This window comes from Lontra canadensis, unplaced genomic scaffold, assembly GCF_010015895.1.
Source record: "Lontra canadensis isolate GAN:19392208 unplaced genomic scaffold, GSC_riverotter_1.0 scaffold53, whole genome shotgun sequence".
NCBI classification, from domain to species: Eukaryota; Metazoa; Chordata; class Mammalia; order Carnivora; family Mustelidae; genus Lontra; species Lontra canadensis.
In genome coordinates, this window is record NW_022631047.1 from 9190132 (window position 1) to 9200210 (window position 10079).

General features: G+C 52.3%; 1 protein-coding gene across 1 annotated transcript; it reads left to right on the forward strand.

The window, feature by feature from the left end:
- The first annotated feature begins 1423 nt into the window (after positions 1 to 1423).
- RBP5 (retinol binding protein 5) lies at positions 1424 to 5346 on the forward strand. The gene is made up of 4 exons (XM_032874695.1): positions 1424 to 1618; positions 1902 to 2080; positions 4334 to 4435; positions 4867 to 5346. Exons 1-4 carry the CDS (start codon positions 1546 to 1548, stop codon positions 4918 to 4920), a joined length of 408 nt encoding a protein of 135 aa, XP_032730586.1. The 5' UTR covers positions 1424 to 1545; the 3' UTR covers positions 4921 to 5346.
- The last annotated feature ends 4733 nt before the right edge of the window (positions 5347 to 10079 follow it).

Below are 10079 nucleotides of genomic sequence, written 5' to 3' on the forward strand. Positions count from 1 at the left end.
GTAGAGGGGGTGGGAAATAAGAGGGGCATCAGGAAAATAGAGAAGCTCTATAAGCCTCGGGGGAGGGAAATGGAGACGTCAACGGAGACCTGAGGGAGGCAAGGAGGGGCAGTATCCAGTCACACCCCCCCACCACCACCACCACCACCACAACCAACTCTGCATTAACCTCTTTTCACAGCTCAGCCCATCAGCAGGTCCCTGCTGCGTGCCTCCTAGAAGCAACACCCACAGCCTGAACCCAAGAGATCCTAGAGTTTCCGTTCCCAGCCCCAGGTGTCTGAGAAAGCCATGGGATGGTCAGCAGAGAGGTGGAAAGTGTTCTGGGACTGGAGGAAGAGTGAGAGATTTGTGTGTACACACACACACACACACACACACACACCTGTCCAGACGATTCACTCCTAGATGGGATTTTTTCCACTGCCTAGACTCCCTGCCTCCCTCTCCCCGAATTTCCCCTCTTAAACTATGATGAACCAACCCAGCTGATTCTGAAGCCAGGGAAGTTGGTATGTTTGAGAGAGAGAGAGAAGGGGCTGGCGGGGGGGAGGTGAAGGGAAGGTACACAATAATTTAGGCAGCCCCCACCTTGGTAATGCATCTGGTAAGCATGCGCTGTCCAAAGACTGGGGACTGGAGGTGATGGTACCATCGTTGACTTCAGAGGGAGAGGGAAATCCCTGGGTCCAAGCCAAAATTTTCCAGAATAGCCAACAAAACTCTCTCACTTTCTACTCCAGACTTTGAACTCAACACCTTGTCATGCTGGCAAGCCCTTCTGTGCTTGGGAAGAGCAGTTGCTCTGCCTCTTTCCTAACGGCCCTACAGGACAAGTTGAATGCCAGAGCTGCAGCCCCAGCTCAGGGAAGCTGTCTGAGGGAGTTGTGCGAGGCAGCCCTCTAGCATTTCCTTCACCATGGCTCCTGGCCAGCTGACTATCCCCCATCTTTTTCCACTTCTTCCCCCTGATACCTTTCGGGATCCTGACTCAGTTTTGGGATCTCAGGATATTGTTAGAACTCATCCCTGGAGGAGCCCAGAAGCCCCCGCTCCACACAGCAAGACCAGACCTCAGAGCTCAGGGACATTTCCCAAGCCTGCTGAAAATGGGCTGGAAGCCAAAACCGACCTTCGAAAAGGGTCAGGTCTCAGATAACTGACAGCCCCAGATTCTGCTCCAGGTTCCTTCCTCAGGAAAAGTCGAGGTCGGCACCAAGTGGCCAAGTTCCTACCCCTCCCTCAGGCTCCAGGCACCAGCCCCACCCAAACTCAATATGGGAGGAGGGAGGAAGTCTGGTAGGAACTCTTATTGCAGCAGGATCCAGCCCTATAAAAACCCTGGTAAGCATAGACCTTCACACAACCTCTCTCCCCACCCCCTCTGTGTGGTGTGTGTGTGTGTGTGCGTGTGTGTGTGTGTGTGTGTGTGTTTAGGCTAGCCTGGACTCTCTCAGCCTCACCTCCCAGACAACACCACTCCCTCCGCACCCTGCCCGCTCTAGTCTCCAGAAAGCTCCGTCTCCAACTTGGGCAGCCCAGACAATGCCTCCCAACCTCACCGGCTACTACAGCTTTGTCTCCCAGAAGAACATGGAGGATTACCTCCAAGCCCTAAGTAATGGCCTCATCCTCCCAGACCCCTTTCCCTCCCCTTTTCCCCTTTCCTCCCTGCCTCTCTGTCCCATGGAGAAGAGGGGGTGCTGGGGTTGGATGCTATGGAAGGATTCGGGTGGTAGCACTGGACTTGGGATCCATTTCTAGCCAGGGCATTGGTAAGAGTTAGTCTACAGTCCCAGATCCAGCTCAGGGGTGGCCCACAGCCCCACGGTGCTGCTGCCGGTGGGGGAGCACCCCCCCGGGCGGCTTGTAGGAGCCCCACTAAAAGACAGCCCCCACAGACATCGGCGTGGCTCTGCGGAAGATAGCCCTGCTGCTCAAGCCAGACAAGGAGATTGACCACCAGGGCAACCACATGATAGTGAAGACCCTCAGCACGTTCCGCAACTACATTCTGGAATTCGAGGTGGGAGTTGAGTTTGAGGAGGATCTAAGGATCGTGGATGGACGAAAATGCCAGGTACTTCTCCCCAGGCTTGGGGGAGAGCACGTGGGCGAGCAGGCAGGGGGCTCTTAACAATCCAGGGCAAAACGAAATGCCCTTTCCCCCCACCTGAACCAGAGAGAGGGACCGCTACAGCAGGCTGCGAAGTCCCCAAGGTAACAGTCCCCCAACCACTCATTGCCAGCCAAAAGGACGAAGAAGGCAGGTCACCCCAACCCAAAGAAGAAATGGCTCATCCTCTAGCCTGTGACCCTGTTGGTCACTGTAGAGTCTCTATTCTCTTAGCTTCTATGAGTCCCCTTTCCTCTATTTCTTTCTGCTTCTTATGCCTTCCTTTTGGTCTCCTTTGCAGACCCTAGCTCTCCTATGAATCCCTTTCACTGGGGTTTCCCCCAGTGTTTTGTTCTTGACTTTCTCTCTTTTGTCTGTGCACCAAAGCATGGGCTAAATCATCTATACCCATGCTTCCTGCCACCATCTGTAAACTGTCCTTGACATGGATTCTCCAGCCAGAGCTGCCTCCTGAGCTCCACGATGAAGTTTTCATCTGCCTATATGTTTCCATCTGCATGCCCCAAGCTCAAAGCCAAATTTATTATCTTCCTACCCCAAACTGTTCCTGCTTGTATCTTTACTGTCTTCATGAATGGCAATAACCAGCCAGACCACAGACCTGGGAGTCACAGGTCTGTCCCCTTACCCCTCCACCCCAACAACCACACACACACACACACACACACACACACACACACACCCCATCTAGTTGGTCAGGAAGTCTTTATAACTTCTCCCAGTATAGCCATATACGGCCTTTGAACACTTGAAATGCAACTAACCCAAACTTATAAAGTGTGTTATAAGCGTAAAAGACATAATGGGTTTTTGAGACAATACCAAAAAATGTACAACATCTCAGTAATTTTTATTTTAATCACATGCTGAAAAGATAATATTTTAGCTATTCCACATTAAATAAAATGTATTATTAGAATTAATTTCACTTGTTTCTTCTTCCTTTTCTAACACAGCTACTAGGGATCTTGCATTTTCTAATGGACCTTGTGTTCATGGCCCATTGTATTTCCACTGAACATTGTTGATTCTTCCTAGCCTTTCTCTAGTGCCACCTTCAGTCAAGCCCTCATTTCTCGTCTGGTGCCCAAATCTGGCCCCTCAGACTTAATCTTTCTCTAACCCACTCTGCATACTGTAGCCACAAGGATTTACCGAAGATGTAGAAGTGATCATGAATGGAAACCCTCTCAGAGACAATCCTTTACATTCCAGATGAGGTCCATGGCATACAAGGATCTTTCCCACAAACACTCTAGTTCAGAGCCACTTACAACCATGTGCCCTTCTTTCTTACCTCTATTCTACTCCTTCCCTTGCTAGAAATTGCCCAGTATCTCCAATCTAACTAACTCCTCACTTCCATGAAGACTCAGCTCTTGCCTCCCACTCCCATCCCCAACCCTTGCCTGGCATCACCGGCACCTGTTTCCTGCTCTGTCTGACCAAGATTCGGAGCTCCTTGGTTAGCAGGGCCTATCCTATGGGAATGTTTGATAAATGCTGGTTGGAATGCCCAGGCTCATCCCACTCTGATTCGGGGGTGAGTGGGTGATGATCTTTTACTCTCAGGGACACTTCGGCTGTCCTTGAAATTGAGAAAGAAGGAGCACCTGGGTGGCTCAGTGGGTTAAGCCTCTGCCTTCGGCTCAGGTCATGATCTCAGGGTCCTGAGATCGAGCCCCACATCAGACTCTCTGCTCAGCAGGGACCCTGCTTCCCTCACTCTCTCTGCCTACTTGTAATCTCTGTCTGTCAAATAAATAAATAAAATCTTTAAAAAAAAAAAAGAAATTGAGAAAGAGGAGAGATTCCCTGGTGGGACTCCCAACCAATCCTCTTCTTTCCTGAAAGACCCTCTAGTCCAGCTGGAAGTATCCAAAGGACAAGGTCTTTGTTCTTCATCACTCTCCATGCCCCCGCCCCCAAGTTTTACCCCTGGTTATCCTGCTCCAGGATACTTAGCAGTATCTGCCCTAGCAGTCACTGTAGACAAACTGTGGGCCCCCTTCTGTGCCCTTTGGGGGTTGGGGAGGGGAGTCCTGATGAATCAGAGCAGCCATCTTATTCAGAATGAAGGGGCTGGAGCTAGACAGTATCAGCTGTGTTGTGAAGAGGGCAGCCCAGCCAGAGTGAGTTGGATGCATTTGGGGTGTTCAGCCCCCAAATCTTCCCTTATTCCTGCTTTCCCTACAGACCACTGTAACCTGGGAGGAGGAGCAGTTGGTATGTGTGCAGAAAGGGGAAGTCCCCAACCGAGGCTGGAGACACTGGCTGGAGGGAGAGAAGTTGTATCTGGTAAGCTGGGTGAGGGCCGGGAAGGGGGCCTCCACCTAGGACTCATCCTCTTGCCCAAATCAAATCAGTCCCTCACTCTACTCCCTGTCCCCCTCCAAGGAGGGCAACCAAGAAAGGAAAAACAAAGCCCTGGGAAGAGTAGAGAGAGGAGGAAATCTAGGGGCCAGGTGGGCCTTGGCTACAAGTCAGATGAATGTCCATAAATTGTGACTAGAGATGGAGACTAGCCATTTCACATTCCGTGACCCAGCTTCCTTCCTTCCTCTGGGGTGAAAAGTTGAAGGTGTGGGACAATGATACAATTCCCCATATATCAAATGCTCTACCTGTTGTATCCTGAAGGACTAAACAGAGCTCAAGGACCTTGAGAAAGGAACTCCGGCTGGGAAGAAACTTCTTTCTCTCTCTCATTATTCCCACTCTGTCCCCAGGAGCTGACTGCAAGGGATGCAGTGTGCGAACAGGTCTTCAGGAAGGTCAAGTAGCCAGAGAGGCACTGAGGGCCCCTCCAGACTGCACTGGTCCCCAGACTCCTCTTGCTCATACCCCTTGAAGCCCAAAGTATCCCAGGTCAGCAGTCCCTTCCTTGGGTCCCTCCTCCCCCCTCCCCAAGTTAATCTATAACTTGCAGCCCCCTGGCCAAAGTCCTTTTCCTCACACTCCATTGCCCAACTATGGCCTCAGATCCAATTCCTGGTGTGGCCTCCTGAATGAAAGAACCAGGCAAAGGGGAAAGACCCCTCGAGAACAAGGATCTCAACTGTCTTTAGTTTATGTAGTCCCTTATCTTCCATCTAAGAAAGAACTGAGCTTTGAGCATTTGGGGACAAGTGAGAATTCAGTCCTGGTAGAACTTTTGGAAAACTGACCGGGGTTCAAGAATTTAAACAGGAACTACTAGTAGAATCTTTTGTGTGTTTCCTGTCCTTATTCTTGAGAAAGCCGCATGTGCTCAGCAGAACCAGGCCCAAGGCAAGCCCTCATCCACACAGAGTTCAACAGACCTGGCTATCTTGTATTTCCATGCTACATTTTGAGGAAGTGGGATGGGACAGGGCGAGACCTTTGTCTAGTGCTGGAGGAGGTTATGAAGCTTCGCAACAGTGACCTGGCTTCCGTGTCTGCCTTGGGAAGGGTAGGCAGCAAGAAGGCTAGAAAAGATTGAAAGGAGAGACAGATGGAAAACACAAGGCCAAGGCTAGGAAGGTGAGGGACATGGGGGTGTAAAGGCAAAAGCAGGGAGAAGAAGGACATGCCTGGTTATAGGGACCCTCTGCTTGAAAGCCAGCAAGGCTGGAACAGAGGATAAGAGGGAGAAGGGAGAAGAGGAAAGCCCCTCCCTATGGGTCCCAGAATACACTGGAAAAGAGCCCAAACGGCAAGGCCTGTTCTGGGTCAGGGCCTTTGGACACCTCCCCACCTCCAGGGGCATTGGTCCTTTCAGAATACAAGTCCTGTGGGGCAAGAGTCAGGGAGAAGAGGGCTCAGGGCGGGATGGGGTCAAGAGCCTGACTGTGTGGCAGGTAGGGATTGCTGGAAAGTCCCTGGCCTGTGCTTATTACATGATCACCCCTGCTCCTCTTCCTACAATGGCTAAACCCCTACACGTTCTAGACAATCACTAATTTGGAAACACTGATCTTACTAGACGCCCTGAAATGAGTTTGGAAAAGGAAAAGAAAAGAACTCAGAGTGGAACCGAATAGCTCATTCCCCGCCAGCCTCTCGGCAGATGTTCCCAGTGGAGTGGGGAGTAGAGAGCCCTCCTCTGGACAGAGCCACCCAGCAGGAGCTCTGGGGACTGCTGGATCCTACCTTGACCCTTTCCAAGGCACAATAAAGCCAAAGGAAAATGCTCCATGTGTAGTTACCCATTGCCTAAGTCACGAGGGCAATGCTTTGTCCTCGCCCCTCTGAGTTCACAGAGCCGGTTCAAGCCTCTCCCCACAGGACTGTGCTCTGTGCCCTTCATGTTGGCCCAGCGCCCCTTGATGCAGTCTTGCCAGAGGACCTGGAAGCTTGGAGGCCCCCATGGTGACTGTCAGGTCCAATCAAAACCCCTTCAAATCTCCCGTGACATGAGCATCAAGCCATCCACACTGCAAATCCACATCCTTCACTTGACCTTACCTCCTCAGGAGCCGGGGTCCCACAAGAAGTCTGGAGATCCCCCAAAGGAGCACAAGCAATTAGAGGAGAACTGAGCCGCTTCAGAAACATCGCCAAGGGGGTGGGTGGGAGCAAGGACCTACCTGTAAACCCACGCTGCTGTTTCCCCTGTGGGCCGCAGGGGGGCGCTGATCACCGCAGTGGGAGTCAAAGAAACACCAAGTTTAATCCTCCCTCCGGCCACCTTCTTGAATATTCCATTTCCACCAATACACACACACACACACACACACACACACACACACACACACACCCCGTACCACCACCACCAGTTCCCAACCCGCGTACTCACCCTGACAAAACCCCAACCTCTCATTCCAATCAGCCTTCTCCATCTGTCCTCAGGTGGAAGAGATGATTACTAGGGCATCAGCCGGGAAAGAAGGGAGGGAAATAGCCCTCCCCGGCCCCAGCCTGTCCTGGAGCACCCCACGCTGCGGATCCAGGACCAACTTTGACTACTTTGTTGACCAGTGTCCTAGCCCCCAGGGAGGTGGTCAGCGATCCAAAATGTTTATTTCCACGTGAGAGGGAATAATGGCACCTTTCTAAGCCAGCCCCGCACCAGGCACCTACCCCACTCCCTCTTCCTCAGGCCCATATAGCACCATATTCTCACAAACTTCTGGCCTGAACTTCAGATGATCCTTTGGTCTCGATTTCTTACGTCACTACGTCCTCTTCCCAGAAGAAAGTGAGCAACGGTGGAAGCACCAAAAGCAGGTACACGCCTGCTGAAGCAGAGAGCCGCACACTGCCCAAGGCCTCGGGCTCCACATTCTGGTAGGAGACCAGGAAGTAGGCAGGAGCAGCAAAGTCTAGCCAAGTACCCCTCCCCACTGCGCCTCCCCCCTTGAGCCACGATCTCCCATATGACCCTCCACCCCACATGCTCAGACCTGCATGTTGAAAAGAAAACTCAGGCAAAAGAGGACATTCCTCAACTCTAAAGCACAAAGGCCATCCTAGCCAGGAGTTCCAACCTATAACACGGTTGGACCCCTTACTGGCAGCAGGGGACCCTCAGAAGCCACTGCAAATCCTGGGATCCCAAAAAAGAGCAAAGGCCTGGCCATGTTGACCCCTTTCCCCAACACAAATGTTATCCCCTACAAGGCAGGAACAACGTCTGGCCTAGGTTCACATACCCAAAGGCTCCTATGAGGCCAGAAGTTCCCAATATAGCTAAGGATGGTCTGCTCCTTCCCTCCTGCCTCTCCCTGCCATGGGCTCTTCCTCTTCTGGAGCGTGCTGCTCCTACCCAGCCTGGGAACCACCTCTAGCACCACCACTCAGCTCTCTGGGATGTCTCCCCTGACTTTCCTGGGCTATAAGCCCCTCAACCACAGCAGGACCCATGCCATCAGGGCCCCTAAGGACTGATTTGGAGTCATCCTAGTGCTAGACCCATTATTATGGACAGGTGAGGATGGGGAAGACCTTGTAGGTATAGCAGGGTGTGAAAGGGACTCGATGGCCAAATCAGGGAGCTCTGTGAAGGACTCTGAAAGGCTGACCTGGGTTTGCGTCAAGGGAAGGAAGGAAGGAAGGGAGGGAGGGAGGGAAAGAGTGAGAAGGGAGGGAGGGAGGGAGGGAGGGAAGAAGGGAGGAGGAGTGGAAGGAGAGAGGAGAGGAAGGAGAGAGGAGAGGAAGGAGAGAGGAGGAGAGGAAGGAGAGAGGAGGAGAGGAAGGAAAGAAGGAAAGAGAGAGAGGTGGAGGGATGAGAGAGGGAGAAAGGGATGAAGGAAGAAAGGAAGGAAGGAAGGAGCAAGCCAAAGCCACTGAGGCCAAAAGTACAAGCAGTGACCCTGCCGGACCAGGGGCCAGAACCAGTACCCATCAGGCCCTCCCCCTCCTCCTCTAGATCTCAGCCAACAGGATGGCTCTGGGCCAGCTCTGTGGGTACCTACACTCCACACTATACACCCACCCTCACCAGAGGCCATTTAGATTCCAAAGGCATCTGAATTCTAATTGGCCTCTACATGAGATGGAGCTGACCTTCCAGAAAGAACAAGGAGACCACTGTTCTCTCCAGGACTTCCCAGCCCACCACCTAACTGGGGGTAGACCTCCTGCCTTCCTCCACCTACCCAGTCCCACATTTCTCTTCCCTCTGCCCTCCCTTTTGTTCTGGCCCCTGCAGAGAGGGGCAGCCCTGGGAGCCTCCTTTCTGTCCCCTATGGCCAGTGCCTAAGCAGAGAGGGTCAGCAGCCTAGCCAGGCCATTGAGTTTGTGGATAAATCACTTGACTCAGAAGTTCTAGGTCAGCCTCAAACCACACCCAAAAACTGGGGAGGAGTATTATGCAGTGGTCAGGGGAGTAGGCTCTGGTGTCAAACTGCCCCATCTTACTAGCTGTATGAGCATATCCAAGCACCAAATAAGCCACTGCAGTAAAAAAAACACCTTTGCTGGTCACACAAAGCAATTCCAAGAGCATTTCCTTCCTCCAAGGAATTTTGTGACGATTCCATGTAAAATCACTCAGCATAATGCCTGGAATAGAGAAAGAACTGATGAATCTTGGCTATTATTAGTTTTGTTATCTCTTACCTCTTCACTTGCTGATTGAAATTCTCTTTAACTGGAAGCAAAGGAAAAAGCGTCTCCGCCAGTGCCTCTGAGGTCACGGAGTGGCTTATATTTATACTGAAGTGTTCAGTAATACCAAAGATTTAGAGATAGTATCACCTTCCCCTTGGCTATTCAGGCAGATAAAACATCGGTCTACTCCCGAGTTCTAGAACCAGAACCTCTCCCTCTGTCCTGTGTCCCCCTCCTCCTCATGAGGACAAATGGGCCATCCCAGACTGGGCCATTCCAGTGCTGGAATCTGGACGGCTACTTCTCCTTCTGCCCACTAGGCTTCCAGAAGCCTCCGGTGGCCAGCTGCAGGTGCGGCCGCTTTCCCTTGAGCACCCCCCACCCCCACCCTGGTCCTCACTCTTCTCGCCTATGGATGCCAAAACCAGCCAGCGCCTTCACCCCTGCCCTGGGGCTTTTTCTCATGCTTCCCCTTTGCCTGAGAGGCCTCCATCCACCTGCCCCAGGTCCCCTGCAGAATATCTCGGACCCTCCTGGAGCACTGGTGAAGCCCCAGCAACCGCTCCATTCAGGCCTCAGTAGGGCTTCCACAGCCCTGCTGACCGTCAGATGAGCCAGGAGGAGGAGGGTCATGGCAGCATTAATGGCAGTGTTCCTTCCACGCGAACGTGCACATCCCTCCTGAGTCTGTCTCACAATGTCTCTTCCGCGGAGGACAGTGTGTGGGTAGAGGTGTGTGTACTGCCCATGTGGGCCTTTTCATCCCCTGTTCTACAAGACTGCTGAGAGCCAGCCCTGCTCTTCTCTTTCCTTCATGCACAGAACAATAGCCGTGGGTATTCATTGACCTAAGCAGACAGGCGAGGCAGAGCTAAAAGCCCTACTTGAGGCGTCATTTATTGCCACCTTGCTGTGTGATCTCCGGCAA

Coding starts and splice junctions, on each gene's coding strand:
- RBP5 (XM_032874695.1), top strand. CDS start 1,546: ATGCCTCCCAACCTCACCGGCTACTACAGCTTTGTCTCCCAGAAGAAC. Junction 1,619..1,901: donor GGATTACCTCCAAGCCCTAA/GTAATGGCCTCA, acceptor CAGCCCCCACAG/ACATCGGCGTGGCTCTGCGG. Junction 2,081..4,333: donor TGGATGGACGAAAATGCCAG/GTACTTCTCCCC, acceptor CTTTCCCTACAG/ACCACTGTAACCTGGGAGGA.